Source organism: Haplochromis burtoni, unplaced genomic scaffold, assembly GCF_018398535.1.
Source record: "Haplochromis burtoni strain Fernald_Lab_line unplaced genomic scaffold, NCSU_Asbu1 Contig_18, whole genome shotgun sequence".
In the NCBI taxonomy this organism is placed as follows: domain Eukaryota; kingdom Metazoa; phylum Chordata; class Actinopteri; order Cichliformes; family Cichlidae; genus Haplochromis; species Haplochromis burtoni.
This window is the reverse complement of record NW_024582379.1, coordinates 1,679,931-1,701,041: the sequence shown is the minus strand read 5'-3', so window position 1 is coordinate 1,701,041 and position 21,111 is coordinate 1,679,931. Positions and strand designations below refer to the sequence as shown.

General features: G+C 37.3%; 2 protein-coding genes across 5 annotated transcripts in view; both read left to right on the top strand.

The window, feature by feature from the left end:
* Positions 1-753: 753 nt before the first annotated feature.
* On the top strand, positions 754-9,994 carry lmbrd2a (LMBR1 domain containing 2a). Of its 2 annotated transcripts, none has more exons than XM_005916191.3 (18): positions 754-920; positions 1,524-1,751; positions 1,972-2,078; positions 3,341-3,439; positions 4,065-4,232; positions 4,329-4,539; positions 4,628-4,702; positions 4,805-4,909; positions 5,047-5,227; positions 5,600-5,781; positions 6,134-6,267; positions 6,478-6,583; positions 6,692-6,789; positions 7,504-7,607; positions 7,798-7,844; positions 7,957-8,065; positions 9,178-9,271; positions 9,399-9,994. In XM_005916191.3, the coding sequence occupies exons 2-18, from the start codon at positions 1,578-1,580 to the stop codon at positions 9,460-9,462; spliced, it is 2,058 nt and encodes a 685-aa protein (XP_005916253.1). In that variant the 5' UTR covers positions 754-920; positions 1,524-1,577; the 3' UTR covers positions 9,463-9,994. The 2 variants fall into 2 exon arrangements, with proteins under 2 accessions (XP_005916253.1, XP_005916252.1); XM_005916190.2 differs by having other exon boundaries at positions 756-869.
* Positions 9,995-12,212: 2,218 nt separating this feature from the next.
* The window catches only part of golm1 (golgi membrane protein 1), a 16,981-nt gene continuing 8,082 nt past the window's right edge, over positions 12,213-21,111 (top strand). Inside the window, exons 1-9 of one of the 3 annotated variants that reach the window (XM_005916189.3) lie at positions 12,213-12,400; positions 13,492-13,633; positions 16,825-16,899; positions 17,228-17,282; positions 17,416-17,518; positions 17,674-17,794; positions 18,201-18,354; positions 18,475-18,702; positions 19,574-19,738. In XM_005916189.3, coding sequence (XP_005916251.1) covers positions 13,505-13,633; positions 16,825-16,899; positions 17,228-17,282; positions 17,416-17,518; positions 17,674-17,794; positions 18,201-18,354; positions 18,475-18,702; positions 19,574-19,738 — 1,030 coding nt within the window. In that variant the 5' untranslated portion in view covers positions 12,213-12,400; positions 13,492-13,504. Of the gene's footprint in view, positions 12,401-13,491; positions 13,634-16,824; positions 16,993-17,227; positions 17,283-17,415; positions 17,519-17,673; positions 17,795-18,200; positions 18,355-18,474; positions 18,703-19,573; positions 19,739-21,111 lie in introns of all 3 variants that reach the window. The other 2 variants (XM_005916188.3, XM_005916187.3) reach the window with 2 other exon arrangements.

Below are 21,111 nucleotides of genomic sequence, written 5' to 3'. Positions count from 1 at the left end.
AGTAAATATAATCTCCTAATGCTGCAAATTCAACAAATGACCACTTTCAATTCTCTACAATCTTTAAAATGTTTTGAAACTCTGTTTGCGTAATAATTTGGAACAGTGCATTTTAAGTTTTTTATTTTTGAAAAACATACTGTTTTCATTGGGAGTTTTGTTGAGTAACATTTGAATTATACTCTAATGCTCGATGACTCGAAAATCATGCCGTCATTTGAATCAACTATTTAGGAAAATCAGAGAAAAATATCATTTGCATGATAATTTGGAACGCGGTGTATATTTAAAGATAGTACTGTCAGCTCACAACATATTCTAGCAAAGTATGTAGCTGTCCTTCGAACTAAGTTCAGAAAAAAACTGGCTACAAATGTAATGACTACAAAACACATGAAGCTACTTCTTCTTCTTTTTTAATTTACTAGAACAGTTTAAAAGTTTATATTTGTGTATCTTTCTCAGGTTTTGAACCTACAATCATTTGTATGAGCATATCTGTCTACCTGTCTACACTGTACGTGTATGTATGGATCCCAGTGATGCAATAATGCTAATAAAATACAGTTACTTGTGTGAACTAATTACCCTTTTTTAAAAAAAACAAACAAACTGGAGTATCAAATAAGTAAATAAATATTAATTGGCATATATGAGTTTAAAAAACCCCCCAATAACAACTCATGTATCAAATATGATTCACTTGGCGTTACGTTGTCGATGAAATTCTCAGCAGTCACTAGTGCCTACAATACCCAGAATCCCCTGCTGCTCCAGCAAAGCTAGCGTACCGAACGTTAGTTACGCAACGTAGTTTCAAAGGTTGTATACATCTGTCGGGGTTCCCGTCCAGGAAATATGATGTGACTGTAAGTTAAGAAAGTTTTTTGTGCTTTTTGATGACAATGAACTCTCCACAGGTAAGAGTCTGTCTGGCTCTAATAAATAAAATATATTAAAAGTGGGCCTACTTTGTTCATGAAATGAAACACAGCATTGACTGTTAACAGTGCGAGAACACGGCGCGGAAATGCATCGAAAATCATCGCTTCTGGATTTTAAAAAAGAAAACATGACCACAATAGCTAAATGACCATCTTGAAAACAGTAGTTATCACTCCAAAACATCTGGAAAACAGGATTCAAAGCTTTTTTATGTGAAAAATATCCCACTTGAAAAACTTTCTAAAAGCCAGTTGTTCGCTCTGTTCGGTCTGAACGTTATCAGAGTAGCTTACCTCTCTGAGTGTTTGTGAAATGTCAAAGAATATCTTTGGGCACACTAGAGTTTCAGATTTGTGTATTAATTCAAGGTCCTGCTGGTTTTCGTTCATTTCTTTCCCTCTTATAAATAAATAAAGCTTTCTTTTAATTAATCCATTGCAGTGTGTTATGTTACTGCATTTTAGTCACTTATGTTTCCCCACATCTCAACTGGTCAAGCTGTTTCTCTCTGTTATCCAGCAGATAAGAGCTGATATTCTGTCTGCTTTCACCACTCACCTCTTTCTCTTTGTTTCCAGGTCTTTTCAGTCTGCTGTCATGAGCTCTTGATGTCTGTCTTGTTATAAGTCATCATGAGTGGTGCTGCGCTGGCTGTTGTGGTGGTGGTCGTTTTTTTCTTGGCCCTCTACCTCCTCCAGCGTTATGGAGATCTGTGGAAGCAGCAGAGGCTGGTCCTGTTTGGAACGCTGCTGTCCTGGTACCTGTGCTTCCTCATCGTCTTCATCCTACCACTTGATGTCAGCATGGTACTAGACATTAATTTCTTTATTAGTGTAACTTTATTTTTTCAGGGGGTGGGGGTGGGCAAGAGTAAGATTTTTATGTGCTTTTTGAAAAAATTTCTCTAAGTAAGGTTGAGCTGTGTGTTTATTTATACAAATCTCACCTCTGGGGTCTTATATTAACTATGTTCACTGCACTTTTACATGTGTTTGCCTGACTGTGCAAACTCTACTCTTCTGCCAGGCTGTCTACAATCAGTGCAATTCTAACATTACAAACACCACTACTGCAACTCCAACGAACCCCAGTAGTAGGAGTGAGGCCAACTTGTCTCCTTTTCCATCTATGAGGTAAAGACGTTGTTTTGATTTATCAGAAATAGGGCCATAGTTTTCCAGATTTGCTCCACCGCCATGCAGCATTATACACAACACAGCAGATAATCTGCTGATCTGCACATATCCACTTTGTCTGTGTTTGTTTAGCAAAGGAGCCAGCATTCCACGGGGATCTCATAATCTCATTTGCTCATCTTTCACATGACTTCTCCATGTATTTGATTGCTTTAAGCCCAAGTAAAGCCTTACAACTGAACAGACTTTATTCACTCAGTTCAAGTCCCTCTACTATTTTGTTTGGTATTCTAAAACTGTTAAGAATCAGCGTTTTTTTGCTTATTTGTAATTCTCCTAGATGATATCAGTACTCATCATTTTTATGTGTTACATACACTCACCGGCCACTTTATTAGTTACACCTAGTTAGCAATGGGTTGGACTCCTTTAATTCTTTGGGGCATAGATTCAAGAAGTCGCTCTTATCAATACTGACATGATAGCATCACATAATTCCTGCAGAATTGTCAGCTGCACTTGCATGATTATAATTTCTCATTCCACCACATTCCAAAGGTGCTCAATGGAATTGAGATCTGGTGACTGTGGAGACCTTTTGAGATACTCCAGTAGGCTCTCTTGTTTAAACAATGCTCAGCTGATATTAAGGGGACGAAAGTCTGCCAAGAAAATATCTTCACAGCATTACACCACAGCCAGCAGCATCCTGAAGTGTTGATACATGTTGGCATAAACAACATGTGCTTTCATGTTGTTTATGCCAAATTCACAAGTGAGTAGTTATTCAACTTACTATTGCCTTCCTATCAGATATTTGCGTGAACGAGCAAGTGTATCTAACACAGTGGCTGATCGGTGTCATCTCTCAGATTTCACCCTTCACCCTAATACAATGGAGGTGAATTAAATTCCATTAGTGGCTCTCGCAGCTTTGAGAAATACAGTTTTAGAATTCAGGAGTAATACTTCTTTACAAAAATGTTACTGCATTTAGTTCGTACATTGTTTTATTTTATTGGAACTATTTTTCTTATTAGAAATCTGTCATGAAATGTGGGGGCACTGAACCTTTTAGGGGCAATGAGTGATTTTGAAATGGCAACAAAATCCATACAGTGTATATTTTATGGATTCAAGGTGTGGTTGTGTTAAAGTTGTGATGATGTATCATGTGGCTTTTGAGCATTTAGAATTTTATACCTGGCTTCCAGTGTGCTTTTTTTCTCTAATTCTTTAATCTTCTGTGTGCGCTTCAGTCCACCAGGCAAGTGTGAGGAGCCTTGGACTTATATTCCAAATGACACCCTCGAAGTGTTTTGGAGAGTTGTATACTGGACGTCTCAGTTTCTTACATGGTAAGATCCTCTTACTCATAAACATACGATAAATAAAGCGTCCCATGTTAGGAGTCAGGATGTCTAAGTGTTCCACCAGAGGGCACTCTCTATCCTCCCTGTTGGCAATAGGTGTATCTGATATCCCTGTGTTGGTGTTGGTCCTGGATCATCATAGTTACTGTTGGTCTGGATTCATCATTTCATGTGACCAGTCACATTGTTATGATGCCATAGTTTTGCGATGTGAAAACGGACCTGCCGATGTTCACTCAGGAAAAAAGGGTTATGGGGTCTGATCAGGCTTAGGCAGAGTGCAAATGAGTTGTTGTGACATTAAAACCAGACTGTTTTGAAAAAAGTTATCATATTATCTTAGTAATGAGTCTGACTAACTAACTAAATATTTAAAATGTTAAGGAAATGTGTTTATCTGTAATGCGTCTCCAAAAAATATTAGCTGATATTTTTAATTTTTAAATCAGCAATAATCGGTGAAAAAATTCCTATATCAGTTGGGCTCTAATTCATTCTTCTTCTTTTTTTTTTTTTGTTTTTTACACATTATTCTACCTTAAGTTAAAAAATGTTTTGACTTTCCTTTTCTCTCTGTTTCTTTCTGTCTGTTCTCTGTGTGAGCATGCAGGCTGCTGTTGCCCTTTATGCAGTCTTATGCACGCTCAGGAGCTTTCTCAGTGGTTGGAAAGATCAAAACAGCTTTAATTGAAAATGCACTTTATTATGGCTCATACCTTCTCATCTTCATCGCTCTGCTCATCTATGTGGCTGTTCAGCTAAAGTGGAAACTGACCTTGTAAGTCGAGTTGGAACTGTATGCACTATATTTCAATTTGTGCTTTCTGGTTAGCATAATCAGCATAATCTACTTTCTTTCTTTTAAATCATGTAGGGCGGACCTCCAGACCATAGGGATTACAGCTGCCAACACCTGGGGACTCTTCCTCCTGGTCCTGTTGCTAGGCTATGGCTTGGTGGAAATCCCACGGTCTTATTGGCTGTCATCTTCCCACAATTACGTGCTATCCAAGAGCTACTTCAAGGTAGCAAAGATGGCTACTGAGAAGGCAGAGGCAGATGAGAAACTTGCAGATGTCATAGAGGCAAGGGTTAACCTTGAAACAGAATAAAGAATAAACTGCAGCATATTAATTTTTTTTCTTTACAAAAATAATCTGCTTTTTTTAACAGGAGGTTGCAGGCATCCATGCCTCTGTCAGGCAAAACCACTTTCTAAGGAAGTATGTGGACATAATTTTGACAAAGGTAAGAAATGAAACCAAATTCCACAAACAATTTTTTCCTCATGCATATATTGTGCATTTTCAGCTTGTACACTGGGCTCATTTGAGTGTCATTTCACTTCAGTGTCCCACAAAGTACCAAGAAGAGATGGGAATAAATGTGGAAATCTCTCGCGTGGACCAGAATGCCCCTCCCACCAAAAGAGTCCTAGTTAAACTTCATGAAAAAGTAATTAATTCTTTTTTTCAAATTGCACTGTGAATAAAAAAAAATAAAGCAAAAAAATATGATTACACATTAAAATGCCTGTAAAAAGTGTTTGCCCATCTTTCCTGTATGTTTTGTATTTGCGTGTTTGTTTTCAGGTGGTCAGTGCAGTGCAAAGACACAATCAGACTCAGGTTCAGTGGTCTATCCTGTTAGAGCAGGCCTTTCATCTGGAAGATGTAGCAAAAAGCCAGAACAGCTCGCTCCGACACTTCACCCACAGCTTCCCTTTAGCACATCGTGGCTGGATCCGTAGGTTCATCTACACTCCAACTGTAGGTGAGTTCTTAGATTCCCACATGGAGTATTAAAAGTAAAACTTATTATGGCATTGAAGATATATCTAATACAGCCTTAAAAATGTTCTTGAATATCTGCCATAATAGAAAGTTGTGGTTTGTTTTCAGTTAGCAACAAGAATATTTCTCTTTTTTGAACTGTTTGCCGTCTGGCAAACAACAATCAACTTTTAGGGACACTCGGTCTAATAATAAATTCTTCGCGGCAGTCATGTGCCTTTTTTTGTATAACATAAATGTGAGTTTGCACTTACCGTACACGCATATTTGTTTGTTTTGTGTGTGTGTGTGTGTGTGTGTGTGTGTGTGTGTGTGTGTGTGTGTGTGTGTGTGTGTGTGTGTGTGTGTTCAGAGTGGTTTTGGGAGTGTGTGCTCAGACAGGGCGTCTGCAGGCTGCTGGCCGTCCTCCTGTGGTTACTCTCCGCTGCAGTAATCTGGTCTGAGTGCACCTTCTTCAGCACACACCCCGTCCTTTCTCTGTTTGCGGTCTTTATTCAGTTGGCTGAAAAATGGTACAACTATCATTGCATTGAGGTGAGTATGTATTAGTGCTGTCAGCGTTAATCCCGTTAGAATGACGTTACTACAAGGAGTGACATAGTATTTTGATTTATTTAAAGTTTTTTTTTCTTTTTGCCAGAAAATTGGTGAAAGAAACAAAAGTTTGCCTTTCAAACACTTGGACTCCCACATTATTATTTTATTTAAAACCAACAGAAATCTGCTGTGAACATAAACATGTTGGTTATTTTGTTCTCTTCAGTTCAAGCCTAACCTTCAAACGTGTTTCCTTTTTCTCTTTTTTTTTTTTGTGTCCCGTTTGGATCTTTAGCCATCAGAATTGTTGTCTTAAGGTTTCCATCTGTTTCCTTTTTCTCTCCAACAGATGGTGTGCTTTGTGGGTATCCTGTTCATGTGCGTGTGCGTCTACTCCACAGTTTTCAGGATACGATTTTTCAACTACTATTACCTGGTGCCACATCACCAGACTGATGCTTACAGCCTGCTGTTCAGTGGCATGTATGTGCAGCATATTTACACTATAAGGGATGAAGTGAGTTGAAATGGAAAGTTAGTTAGTCAAACACATCTTTGCATTTTGGTTTCAAATCAATGGAACGATAGGTTACAGGTCAGACTTTCCAAACAGGAAGCACAATTCAGTCTGGTATGCTTAATTTGTGTTGTCCTAATTTTAATATTCTCTCTCTTTTTCCCTGTATGACTCAGGTTATTTTGTCGTCTCACTCCACCTTTATGCCTCAACTTTCTGGGAATGATTCACATGGACTCTGCCATCTCACACAAGAACAGAGTACAGACATCTTACACCTCTGTGGGTTCCACAAATTCACGTATCAACACACACACACACACACACACAGACATTTGTACCTGTAAATTAAATGTGTGTTTTTCTTTTCTTTATGTTTTTTTTTATCAGATTATGGGCTCTATGCAGCTGCTGTCATTTATATCAGATGGGTTCTACATCTATTATCCCATGCTGGTGTTGCTGCTGTGCTTTGCTACATATTACAAGTAAACCAGCAATCTCTAACAACTTTTGCACATTCTTGTGTATTTTTCCCACCTAAAAATAGTCCAATGGCTGATTTAAGATGTATAAGTACAGCTATAAATATGAGAACTTAGAAGACTATATATTTAAAGAAAGCTATGGAACAAATAACAAGTTTTAATAATATTGTTAGAGTAAGTAACATTGTTACAGTTTATCTCATAATAGAGTAAAAATCTGTCTTGTCTATAATCCATGAAGCGTTGATGGTTTTGTGACTCATGATGTGAAATATTGTATAAGTGTAAAACACTTGTTATTTAAATTATGCTTAAAAATAGCAATTTAATTTTTTGTTGGACTCATTGTTTGAAGTAGAGTTGATAGGACTTTAACTTTTCTACTGAATTCTGCTTTTGTCCAGAATCTGTAGTGCAAACACATTTCCAAACACATTATCACGCCCTTTATTTTATACTACTTGCCAATTTAATCCAGTGTGGTTAAAATCATCCCAGCTATACACTACCCACCTGTTTATCACAAATTGCACGGTAGAAATGTAGTAGTTTTATACTTTTTATTACTCTGATACACTTAAGATGAAGGTTAATTATGAGCAATAAAATGGCCATTTTGCAGAAGGAATCTGCTCTGAAAAACCCATCACGTTTTTGTCTTGAGTATAAGAACTTATGTGTTACAGTATGTATGTCAATCATTTTGTTTTGTAGTCTGGGGCCTCGCTGTTTGAACCTCTTGGGCTTCCATCAGTACATCACTGATGATGATTTGATCTCTGACCTGGTGGATGAAGGCAGGGAACTCATCAAAAGAGGTAATTTGATCACAAGTTCAATTGCTTACTCTTTCTGAAGTTTCTGTGCATCAGAGCAGTTTTGGCGGCTAAACATATCCAGGTTTTTACAGTTAATGTTTTCATGCATTATTATAGTAACCTATGAAAAATGTTTTTTTGTATGTTTGTTATGTTTGTACTGTATGTTTTATAATTTGTTCTTCTGTAGAAAGAAGGAAAAGACAAAGAGCTGAAGATGGAGAGAATCGAAGATGGGTAGATATTTTCTTTCTTTATTCGCTCAAGACAAGAAGATCTATCCAGCCTATTGGCTTGCCGGTTCTACTGGTTTGTGTGTATAGTGTGCCTACTTTGTTTTGTGCTTCAGGCATGGAGGGAGCGGTATGGTGTCAATGGGGCCACTGGGCGGAACAGAGCTGGTTACATTGAGTTAAAGGATAACCAGAAGGAGCCTGTAACAAAGATCAAGAAAAGTGGTAGGGCTCTTTCTCATATCACTACATCTATCTAATATTTTCTTCACACTTTTTTTTTTTTATCGATATTTGTCCACCTAACTTGCTGCTCATACAAGAAACTAAAAATCTATAATTTTAGACCTAGGGCACCTCACCCACATGAGATACATATCCATACAGGCTTTACAGCTTGCCTGGTTGGGTTTCTTTGGAAGAAGCACCACCCCTGTGTTCCCACAGGAAGTTATTCTTAGGTTTCTATGAACATGACACAAGTAAAAAGAACTTATCATACAGGAATCTATGCAAAAGACTGAACAAGTATGGCATGTTTGGAAGTGCTGCCACAAGAAGGCCTCTTTTCTCTAAAAAGAACATGGCAGCATGGCTTTGGTTTATATTTTATTATCCAAACACAGGAGGAAAACATCTCATACAAGTTATCAAGCATGGTGTGCAGGTGTAATGATTTGGGCCTCAGGACCTGGGCACCTGTTGACCACAAACTGCTCTGTACAAAAAGTATTCTAGAGTTAAATGTGAGGCCATCTGTCTGACAGCTAAAGCCTTGTTGTAGCTTGGTAATGCAACAAGATAATGATTCTGAGCAGCAGCAACAAGTTGGAATCAAAGTGTTGTAAAATTACAGTCAAATTCAAGATCTCAATCTGATTCAAATTATGTGGCAGGAACCTAATACGCTGCACATGAACAACTGCCTGCTTTACATCTATATATATTTCTACATATATAAATATCTAGCAGATGGTAGATGACGGTCATTTCTTTGCTGCAGATGATTATTACGAAGAACCTTTCTAGAGTTTTTAACATGTCACCACCTTTCCCCTTTGTTTTGAATTACACCAAACATGGATTTTTGATGGATTATCATGATTTATATGGTAAATAAACTGGTTTTTATGTTGTGCTTTTCTACTCTACTTAAGCACTCATTATACAACTTGTGTCATTCACCCAGTCATACAGGTACGGTTTTTCTGTGAATGCATACATCGAACTACTAACCTTCCAATTAGTAGATGACCTCTATCTCTGGAGCTATAGCCACGTAGAAGAAGTCAACCTGCTTACTACTGTTGTGCATCTTTTCTTCTCTGTATTCACAGTTGTCACATTTACTAGAAGAAACGAAAAGGCCGACGAGCAGCAGACGGGCTTACTGCAGGAAGACTCCAGTGATGACGAGTCGCCCAACAGAAGGTATGATGTCATTCAGTACCAAGAATATAGCTGGTTAGTGTTAAAATAAATCTGAATAATATTGTGTTTTAAAAGAATGCTAACAGTCCCTCTCTGTCACACTGTATCACTGTGTTTAATGCTGTAGATCCACAGCAGGAAGTTACCTCACTCTGTCACCTCCAGTGAAGGGCGTGTTTGACGACGTGTGACGCACGAAGGACCTGGAGGGAAATCAAAAAGCTAATATGTGCTGCAAATAGAATAAATGATTTAAATGGTACATTTTCTTCAAAGGGAACTCTGAATGCAGATAATTCACTCTTAAGAAAAAAAAAAGTAAAGATGTTTAATAGATGTAAAATATAACTTTAATAAAGGGTTTTATATCACAAGCATTTTTGGTGGTATTCATAGCGATTGGTAACTGTAAGAACTTAACACATGTGTGTAAATGCATGCTTGATATTGTTATGTTTTATAATAAAATTGGTGGATAACAGAGCTCATAGTATGTGCATAGATTTTATATTTATTTAATTTGAAATTCAATTTCTGTGCCTAAAGCAAAGTGTCAAAGAGAATATATCAAAAACATAAACACGTTTAAAGTTGTGTTTTCAACTGTATCTGCTAAATAGCATCATTTTCATGTGGTGCAGTCTCCAGGCATCTATTTATACAATTTTGAACTGTTCAATTGTTATTGTATAAATAAAACATAATGTTTTTGCTTGTACTTTATCTGCTGTTGGATTTTGAGTGGCCTAAAATATATAAAACAGCATCCCAAGATGTCCTTTATAGCACTTTTTTCAAATGTCACAATGTTTATTTTATTTTATGACCTGAGGGTTGTTGTTTTTTTTCTTTTAAATAGATAATTATTGCAAGACAATTGTTTGCAAATATATGGAGAGGTTTATACTGTAACTCCATGAGTGTACAGAGTTTTAGTTTTGTTTTTTTTTACATGTATTTTTTGCAGCCCTCTGCATGTCCTAATGACATAATTTGTCCAATATATCCACTATCCCTTTCAAAAAGATTGCCTCTCTTAACTTTTTCTCCACACCACTCAACCTGAGCTGTTCCTCTCATCTACTCTTTTCTCATCCTGGTCCCTCCCAGTTTGAGGATCTTCAGCTCTGCCACGTCCACCTTGGGCCCCTGACTTTTGCTAGTGCAATGCATACCACCACCTCTCCAGGCATTCTTCCACCTGCTCTAACAATAGAGCACAATGTTGTCTGCAAACATAAGTCCTGCTCATCATCATTAAAAACAAGAAAGGGCTCAGAGCTGAATCTGTGAGTCAGGCCCACCCTTAGTTTGAGCCCATCTGTCACTTCTACCACACAACTCACCACTGTCTCGCTGTCTTCATACATGTCCTCCACCACATTCATATACTTTACCACTCTTGACTTCCTCGTGGAGTACCAAAATTTATCTCTTGAAACCTTATCGTAAGTGCTGAGAGGGTGCAACTTCTTATCACGCTCTCTATACATCTCCATCAACACTCTTAAGGCAAACATAGCACATGAAGCACTCTGGCTTCATGCTATGGCTTTTACCATTATTCTTCTGTAGTTAATACAGCTCTTCACATTATCCTTGTTCTTGAAGTACTGTGCAGTTCTCCATTCTTCAGGCATCCTCTGAAATTGTATTAAACAATCAAGTTAAAGTCCATTGCCCTCTCTCTCTGACTTCTCCATACCTCCACAGGTATGTCATCTGGACCTTTCCTGTTTCCATTCTCTTGATAGCTCCTCTCACTTCCTCCTTATTATTTCTCTGCACTTCCTGATCCACTAACTTAACTTCATCTGTCCCCCATTTCATTTTTTCTTCATCAGTTTCTCAAAATACTTCTCAACACACCATCTTACATCTCTTGTTGAAATATATGCGTTGACTCCATATTTATGTTATAATTAGCCATAATCATAAAGTTTGTCAACTTGAAAAATCAATTAATGCAATCTAAATAAGACAAATGTTGTTTCATTTTAAAATATTACATGTATCATTAAAAAAAAGATTCAAAAGAAGTCGAAAGACAAATGGGATAAAGAATAATTATTAGTTTGTTTCTTTTTTGTCATGAACATCTTCATTAAGTTTCAAAACCATTAAACCATAAAAAAGAAAGACAATTCACAAGAAAAAACAAAATTATACTAAAATGTAACTCAAAATAGACAGAGAAAGGTTGCAGCACTCTTCCTTGCATGACCAAAAAACAACACCAGTTCTATGAGGTTAGAACGATGCCACCTTAAAATAAAACTGGAAAAAATATTGAAAGTGAAATATTTTACAGTTTCAATTAATCTTTTATTACTATCGTTTTTTTTTCTTCACTTTCAATACAAAATGTTTCAGTACATTTATTTCATTTACAATATTTTTTTTCAGTTTCAATATTTTTTTCTGTTTTATTTTAAGGTGGCATCGTTCTAACCCCATACAATTCCCACTCAAATGATAAAGCTCATACTTCAGATCAGGCCCAAGAAAGAAAGAAAGGCTGGGTAGAGAAATCCCTATTCTGCTTACATTAGTTTATCTATAAATAATATAATATTTTATTGTTTAATTTGTAATTATTTTTTATATGTATTAGTATTTTTAATATACCTACATTTATTATTTAAATTTTATTTAACATGATATGACACGTTAATCTTTCGTTAATCAACCTCTAATTGATAGACCGTTACCGGTGATGCCTTCCTAGGCACTTCGTAAAACACAAATTCTTAGATCTTAAAGTAGCCTAGACTACCAGTCTGTCAGTATTTATTACTTGACAGCAGTCAAAAGTAATAATTTGTGTGTTTTTAAGTTGATATTAGAAAATACTTAAAAAACTTTAGGGGGATTTGTTGTCTATTAATTTATTTATGTGAAACTAAATATGATTTGTTTTTACAGCAGTCAGGGGAGGTACTTGAACGTTTCAATCCTAGGCAGCAGGCAGAGCACACAGACTGAGCTGTCTGTGTGGCAATGATGGATACAAGCTAATCGTCCAACGTTACAAAACGTCTACAAAAGCTGTTGGAATATATTACGAGGTGTCATTCCATATATCGCCTCACAAATTTGGCTCTGATTTCTGACAGGCAGACATATCCGGTAAGTAGGTTCGGCTGCTAGTTTTAGCTAAGCGACCTAAAAACGGTAACAGCAACTGTGAAGGAGCAGCGCTGCTAACAATGTTAGCGTTAGCTTGCAACGTTGAGTTCCTTCGCTTCTTCTTTTAGCATTGGCCCAAATTTAAAAACAGATAAATGTGGCCATTTCTTTACACGTTTATGTAGCTTTGTCACACATTTAATAAACAATATACATAAAAAAATTCGAAGTTAGTATTCCTGCTTTCTGTTGACCTGAATTTGTCTAATCAATTATACGAAGGACCCCTTTTTCTCGAGTTCCGTATTATCGCAACCGTCACGATACGGGTGGCTATGATTTATACTGCCAAACACAGCACAGGTATACCCTGGCTCCAGACCTGTGCTTTGATTTAGTAGTAGCCGTCAGATTTTTCTAACGTGATGTTAAATTGAAGGTTTGCTGGTCGTTAGTTTTGTTACATGTTAAACAGTTCTTTGCGCCTTTGCAATCCTTGGGTCATTTGTTTGACGAAGGAGAAATACGGAAAGCAGGAATCCGCATATTATTTACGTCGACAGTATGTATTACAAACTAGACAATACGGCACTTCGTCGGTGATGTGTAATGCTGCTCTTTAGTGTGTAGTTGTTGCATTTTAGCTCCCGTTGGTCCTTGGGAATGTCCTTCTAGCTTGTTTTTTCCCCTCCCAATTAAAAACATTTTAACTGAGTCACCACTTTTGAGGACATCTTTTTGCTGTTTGTGGTGCTGGGTATGTTTCAGTGTGACACCGTACAGGTGTGTAATATTTGTAAACATAACACCAAAGCTGTGCATGTGTTGTTTCCAAAAGAATCACTAAACATACTGTTGTCTGTATGTATGTGCAAATAACATTTCCTGTGTTTTTGCTGACAAAAAAGCTGCAACAAGCGACAGCGAGCCCCTTCTTTTTTTTTTCTTTTTTCTTTACATGTCTGCAACCAACTTGCAAAACCACCACCTTTTTGCCAGAAATGCACAGAAAATATGTATTTAAAAGATGCAGTTAGAAAATAAAGTGTGGGGAAGTGTGCTAACCGTGGCTGTGCTTTGTGTGTTTTCAGTTGGTAGACAGCAATGGGTGGGCTGGGGAACGGGCGTCGTGGAGTAAGGTCACCGCCTCTTATGATTGCCGCTCTGATCGCCTGTATCTTGGTTCTGGGCTTTAACTACTGGGTGTCCAGCTCCCGCAACCTGGAGCTTGAGGTGGGTTAAAAAATATTCAAACTCTTCCTCATTTCTTATTTCTTTTGCGTGCTTACATGTTTGTTTGTTTTTACATCTTTCTTTAATAGTCCTTACTTTGATGTTGTGTTGCATGTGTTTTATTTTACCAATATAAATGTGCCAAGAACTGTTCTCGCTTACCGACTTAAAAGAAAATATAAATACTATCATAATTTGGAGGCCTTTGTGACCTTGTAATGATTGCACCAATTATAAATTTATTCTTTTTTTCTTTCACAATCACTATTCGCACATAACTTTGAACTTTGAGTGTCTCCTTTCTTGTAAAATGCCTAGAAGTTAGGCAAGGTTTATACTACCTTGCCCTACCTCACCCCAAAAACGACAGATGGGGAAATATTGTTTGCTTGTTTGCATTTCCACACAATTACCAGGAAGCTATGCAACACATGCAATTTATACAGTATATATACATTTCTTGCTGTATTTCCTTTTCCGTAAAATACCCATAATTTATGCAGTGCTTAAATTTACTTAACCTCCTAAGACCCGAACTCTTCCACAGTATGCATTTCTAATTTCTCTTTGATATTTGAGCATATCGGTCCTAGGAGGTTAAAATGTAATTATTTCGTCTTCCCTGTAAAATACCTGAACTTAGGCAATACTAATAACTTCACTGCTGCATTACCTAAAATTACTTACAAATTGCTTAAAATTACTTACATAGCCTCCTGACTACCAGCAATGCAAATTTGTCCTCTGTAGAGCACCTTTCTAAACCTGAATATCTCCCATGCACTGCATACTACAGAATTGCCTCCTTTTGGTATCTACAGAGGACATTTAGGGCTTTCCAATGATACCAAATGTGAAGGGGTGGAGCTTTGGGAACTTTAGTTTTTTCATTAAGGAACATGGCAGCCACCGCTGCAAGCACATTTTATGGGAAGAAGAAAAGTAAGTGCATAAAACTTCTTATTGAGCAATTTTTAGCTATAAATGTTGTTAACATATTTTAAATAAGTCTCTTAATAACACATTAAAACATAGTATGCTTAATTCTAACTTCATTTTAGTATAGTAAATGGTAAATGGCCTGTATTTATATAGCGCTTTACTAGTCCCTAAGGACCCCAAAGCGCTTTACATATCCAGTCATCCACCCATTCACGCACACATTCACACACTGGTGATGGCAAGCTACATTGTAGCCACAGCCACCCTGTGGCGCACTGACAGAGTATAGTATTGAAGTGTTTAAAAAATGTCCTCCATAGTGGACATTTGTAGTCATTTCCTCCATTTTGTTCTGTTTTTTAAATGACCAGAAAAGGAGTCCTTTTTAGAAGCAGAAAGAAATTTATTGCAGTTTGATGAGGGAAACCCAGATCTTGAGTTGTCTGATGAAGAAGATCATAGGGAATAAGCCCTTGAAGAAGAAAGAAGGAGGAGCATCAGGGATGGTACTCAGACCTGAACTTGCTGTCATTAAGTGGTTGGACAGTTGTCATGGCATCCTCTGCCTATGGCAATCAACCTCAGGACAGATGCACAAGATGGTCTAAGAAAAACAAAAGGTTTGTCCATGTGCCAAGTCCACTGCCAATTTCTGAGTACACTACCAATATAGGTGACGTGGACCTTGTTGCCGAATGTTGAGTTTCTACAGGATGGTCTCTCGCACTCAGAAATTGACAGTATGTGCAGTTTTCTACTTTTTGATCTGGCAATCACCAACTCGTGGCTTCAGTATAGCAGTGACTTGCAGTTTTGGGGGAAGAAACCACTACAGTTCCTTGAGTTCAACCTCCTTGGTGAAGAGTTGAAGCAAATGTTTGCCATCAAAGTTCATTTTTACACGTTTGGCCTTCCAATGTCCTCTGCAGTGGACATGTGATATCTAAAAAATGTAAACTTTTTTTTCCCAAAAAATTATTTCAGTCTTCTAATTACCTTACAAACATTGGGGGATTTAAAAATTTTTTTTGATTGGACAACATTTTTTTTCCTGGTAGTCAGGAGGATAGTACTTAAATGTAATTAAAGTTTAATTATTTTTGTTTCCTTTGAAAACCTGACTTGTTACCCCATTATTCTAGTGTTCTTACCTTTAAGTACTTACATACTTAAAGGTAAGTACACTAAAATAACAGGGTAACAGGTCAGGTTTGATTTAACAGGGTATTGACACCCTTAGTCACAGGTCATATTATAAAGTATTCCAGAATATTTTCCTTAAAGTCATCAAGTTGTTCTTTTGGCAAATGTAAGAAGAGCCTTTGAGTGGTTTTTTTGTTTTTTGTTTTTTTTCTTCCACCATGTCACTCAACCATGGGTGCCATTTTTGCTCACTCTCTTTCTTACTATTGAATTATGAACTCTTAACTGAAGCAAGTGAGACCTGCAGTTTTTTAGATGTTGTTCTGGGTTCCTTTATGACCTCCTGAATGAACTTTAAGGTGCTCTTGGAGTAATGTTTACCATTTTAATGTTGGTAGGCTGGCCACTCCTGGGAAGGTTCACCGCTGTTCCAAATTTTCTTCAATTGTGTGGATAATGGCTCTCACCGTGTTTCAATTAGACGTGGCTTTGTAACACTTTTCAGATTGATAGATGTCAGTGACTTTGTATTTCATCCGTTAAGAGTTTTTGAGTTTTCTTTAGATTGCGACATGTGTTGCTTCTTGAGATATTTTAGCCTACTTCGCTTTGTCAGATAGGTTCTATTTAACTGATTTCTTAATTCAACAGGTCTGACAGTGAATAGTGAATAGTAACATTGAATCAGTATTCCAAAAAATGTGGTTAATCTCAGTTAATTGATCATTTTAAATCTGCATCTTTATCAAATTTTAATATTTGATGATCTGAAGTATGTAAGGGTGACAAATAATTAGGGTTTTTTTTTTCAGTCCAGTTTTTATTGTTGTTTAATATATTGCATTAAATGGCAAGACATTTCTGTCAAATAAGGTAAGAAAGACTCCTTTTTTAGCTTAATTGACACAGGAAATAAGGTAAAACATGCATGTATAACTATATATATCTATATGCATAGTTAACCCTTAAAGACTCATTCTGAACCAGGACGTTTCTGTCATTTTGTTCTCTTCATATGGATGTTATCATGACCCATGACAAATTCTAAATAAGTGGTCTATATAAAAAGCAGTAACGTGATACTGATCTTGCTGCATGTGACACAGACTAAACTGTATGAGCTGGAGGGCCAGGTGCGACGTGGAGCAGACGAGATGAAGAAGAAGAAGGAGTTCGAACAGGTGATCGAGAAACAAAAGGATCAGATCAGCAACATACAAAGTCTCTATAAGAGCAAGCTGGAGGGAGCTGAGATCTCCTGCAGCCAACACAAGGTGCACACAAACAAAACTGGTGACAATAAAACCTTTATGTGCACAAACGCCACCTCAGAGGCGCTGTCTATCAGCTCTTGTCACAAGGGAATCCTTGGGCCAATGAACACACTTTTCTGATTTACTCACTGTTGCGATTCACACCACATAAACATTTTATCAGGGAAAAATTTCATATGAACAATAAATAAGTGTGATAAGTGAGTATTGACATGCGTTGTGTGTTTGTGTTTAGGCCACACTGCAGCAGAACATTTCCTCCAGTGTAAAAACCATACAGGAACTCAAAGGTAACATAATGTTTAGCTTCTGCCCCTTTATTTGATTAAAGTCTTGCGTTGACTTAACAACCATCACATGGCCGCTACAAAACTGTGAAGTTAATTTCATGTATGTGTATGTGTGTCTTTGTGTGTACTGTAGGTCAGCTGAGTTGGCTGAATGATGCTCTGGGGAAACTTGAGAAAGAGCTGCAGAGTTGCCAAGGCAACATCAACACACTTAATAACAAACTTATGTATGACATGTAAGAAAATGATTCATTATTATTATTATTATTTTATTTTATTTTTTTTTTAGTACACACTTATATTTGTATGCATCTGTTTGTAAAGAAAGTGTGATCACTGCACATGCCACTATAATATGCTACTGTTTACCGTCTGTGTGTTGTGTATGTAGGACCCAGTGTAACGCCCAGGTGCTGTCCCAGAAAGAGCTGTGCAATGAGAGAGTGGCTGCCGCTAAACTTGAAGCTGAGAAGAAAATGCAGAAGCTCATCCATACACCTGTCTCCTCACAGGTGGGTTTGGCTTTCCTGTTAAGCAGCGAAGCATGTGAAAGGATGCAAAGTCACTAGTCTTTCGACATGATTGAGACTTGGGCAGAGGGGTGGACCTGATTCTTTTCTTTTTTTTTTTTTAAAGCACCATTTTTTATTTTTTTATTTTTTTTGTCACCAACCCCGTTATGTTAATCAGGACAAGGTAAAATCTTAATGTCTTAAAACACTTTCCTACCATACGTGATTATCGTCACTACTGTTTTTACATTTTACCATTTTACTGTTTTTACATGCAAATGGGGAAATTTGAGTTCCTTTTGCTCGTGTTTGTTTGCGCATCTAGGCAAAAAAATTAAAAAACCCTCTAATTCTGCATGGCAAGAGCTATGGAGCTGTGACACAGAATTGTATATTAATTTCTTAGCAGGAAAATGTTGGAGCAGTGGAAATCAACAAGTCAGTCAAGGCCCTGTCTGATGGAATTCCAGCAACTGCTTCAAGCCAAACACCAAGTCTCTCTCAACCCAAAGGCAATAAAGTCCATGAACTACTGACAAATGAAATAATGGTGGATATAAGTAAGACAAAAAACATAAATGGTCTGCTTAACTGAAATATACACTTGTACATATTGTGTGTCTAAGCATAGTTGGTGGACAACCTCACATTGCACTTGCTTTTTGTTATTTTCTTTCTAGTTCCCAGCGCTCCAGTGGAGCAGCCTACATCAAAGGATCTCTCCAAAGCAGGGCCAGAGTCCGTTCCCGCAACTGCTGCATTGAAACAGGAAGACAAACAGCCACAAGAAGGAGCTGACAATGCAGATGAGGTGGAAGGAGAGACTGGTAAACTTTTGGAGAATAATCTGATTGAAGACAAAGAGAATGAGGCGATGGATGCTCATGAAGAAGATCCTCAGACAGAAGGTAAATAATTTGGATAGTCACACAGATTTAATGTATTAGCAGCTGTGTTTTGCTGCCTGGCAATCACACGTCCTGTTGTTTAGTGGAAAGACTTTACCACAGGGCCCAAACCAGTACTAACTGAGCACTTCCTCTTACTGTTTTTAAAATTTGAGAAAACTCTTCAGTTTAGTGAACAGAACCTCTTTGTTATGTAAGAGCGTTTTTATTAGAGGTAATTTTCTTTAAAACTTCTTCCTACTTCTTCCTACTTCTTCCTACAATATTGGTGCTGATCGCTCCACAAAAGCTGCTGTACATGTGCACATGTATGAAAGCAAGTGTTATATTATAGTTTTTCATTTTCTAATTATGGTTTTATTATTTCATTTTGAATTTTAATTTTAGTTAGCACCCAGAGTTGATTTTCTTATTTCAGTTTAGTTTTTAACTGTTTGAAAATGCTTAGTTTCTGTGTTAGCTTTAATATTTTATTTATTAGTCTTTGGAGGGAATATGTTAGAGACAAGATTCAGGAAAATCAGTCCATTTAAATGTTTTTCAAACATGTGTTTTTTGTTTTTTTGTTATTTGAGTTAACTATAATGTTTTTTCACATCTAGTTTTCATTTTTAAGATTAGTTTTAGTTAACGATAATAATTTCTTTTGCTAATATATTTATAACTTGGAGTGTGTGTGAGAAAACTCGCCAGCATGTTTTACCAACAACCTCATTGACTGAGTAGCAAGAGATTATCTATCTATAGATTTTAGGCTATTCTTATAGACTTTTCAGCAAAAACAATGCACTTGTTTTATATGGTTATATTTTGACATCTTTTATACCTTTTTTTTAATGTATTTCATTCTATCTGTGATTTGTTCTTTCAGAAGCAGACCCTGGAATGGAAGGGATGCTGATTGGTCGAGGAAAGGCTGATGAAACTCAAGCTGGTCAGAAACTTCAGGAACCAGAAGAGTACGACGCAGATGAACAAGTCGTGGGTGGAGAAGATTTAGAAAAACCACAGGAGAACAAACAGGATGAAAATATAGGTATGTGTTTTAAATAAGCATTTAGAGAGTGAGCGCATTCTGGTCTCGACAGGCTTTATGTCAGTAGGAAGGATGATTATTAATGCCAGAGATAACCACTGTCCTTCAATCAAACTTTATCGTATAGCCCTTGGCAGTCCTAGTATAAATTTTTATGCAAAGTAAAATGTCATATGGCAATATAATCACTATAGCTATATTTATGTTCTCTAGCGAGCACAACAACAGAACAAGCACAGGCAATAGCTGCAGGGTTCGTACGGGTGCTTGAAATCCTTGAAAATGCTTGAATTTTAATGTTGTCTTTTCAAGGTTTGAAAAGTGCTTGAATTTCAGATGTGGTGCTTAAAAGTGCTTGAAAGTGTAGCTGTATTTCATTCACCTCAAACAACTATCTGATTGAATAGTTTTCCTTTCAGATAGAGAAATAAAATGAGTCGCAAAATGTCAAAGCAAAATTTCCCCGCCTGGCTGCCTTGTGTCTGTTTCAACGTGTGACCTCCGCCCCTCCCTCGGCCAGTCGGGGATGAGTGCGCTAACATACCTGTAGGTTGCTGTTGTAATGAGTGTTGTCGGAAAACGACAATGGCGGAGTTTGCGCTCTCCAGTTGCATGTTAGGTGAGTGCTAGTAAATAATTTTCCAGTACGCTTACGTTACACACGCTATTTTTTTTAAAAGTATGATTATTATTTTGCTATCAAACTCGAAATGCACTGAGTGTGATGCAGTATGGCAGCGCTATTATGGAATATGCTGTGAACTTAGCTAACATTACTTAGCAGTGATATGAGTTAATTTACTCAAGTGAAAGCTTTAAACATTAGCCTGATACATAACTAGCCAACTTAGGCTTTCTGATTAACCCTCTGGGGTCGACGGACCCAGAGTCTCCATTTCAACTTGGGTTGAACGTGCGGACTTCAAACTGTATACCAGTTGTTAAATTGTGTTGATAGGCCACGTAAAACCAGTGTTTGTTTTTTTTCTGAATAAAACAGTGGCGTTTACTCCGGGAAGAAACGGTAAAAACTATTTTCTAAGGAGAGCGCTAGCAAACACGCTTTGCCTGTGAATGGAAAAAGAAAAAACACTCCATCCCTATTGGTGGAAAAATGTACCATGTCGACCAATCAAAAAATTATATGGCAACATGTGGCATCTGGTTGTTTGGAAAGAGGGGGAAGTTTTAGGAGTGACCGGTGAGAGAGAGAGAGCGAGTGAGCGAAAGAGAGAGAGAGTTTTGATACGTGAGAGATTTTTGACGTTTGCCGTGTTTGGAGTCTCAAGTTAGTGTGTTGTCTTGTGTAGTTAGCAGTGTTGGTCAAGTTACTTGAAAAAAGTAATCAGTAACTAATTACTGATTACTTCCCC

Excerpts from the sequence above, each read along its gene's own strand:
- lmbrd2a (XM_005916191.3), top strand. The coding sequence starts at position 1,578 with ATGAGTGGTGCTGCGCTGGCTGTTGTGGTGGTGGTCGTTTTTTTCTTG. Across the intron at positions 4,540-4,627 it reads AACTTGCAGATGTCATAGAG|GAGGTTGCAGGCATCCATGC; the intron begins GCAAGGGTTAAC and ends TTTTTTTAACAG. Across the intron at positions 4,703-4,804 it reads TGGACATAATTTTGACAAAG|TGTCCCACAAAGTACCAAGA; the intron begins GTAAGAAATGAA and ends ATTTCACTTCAG.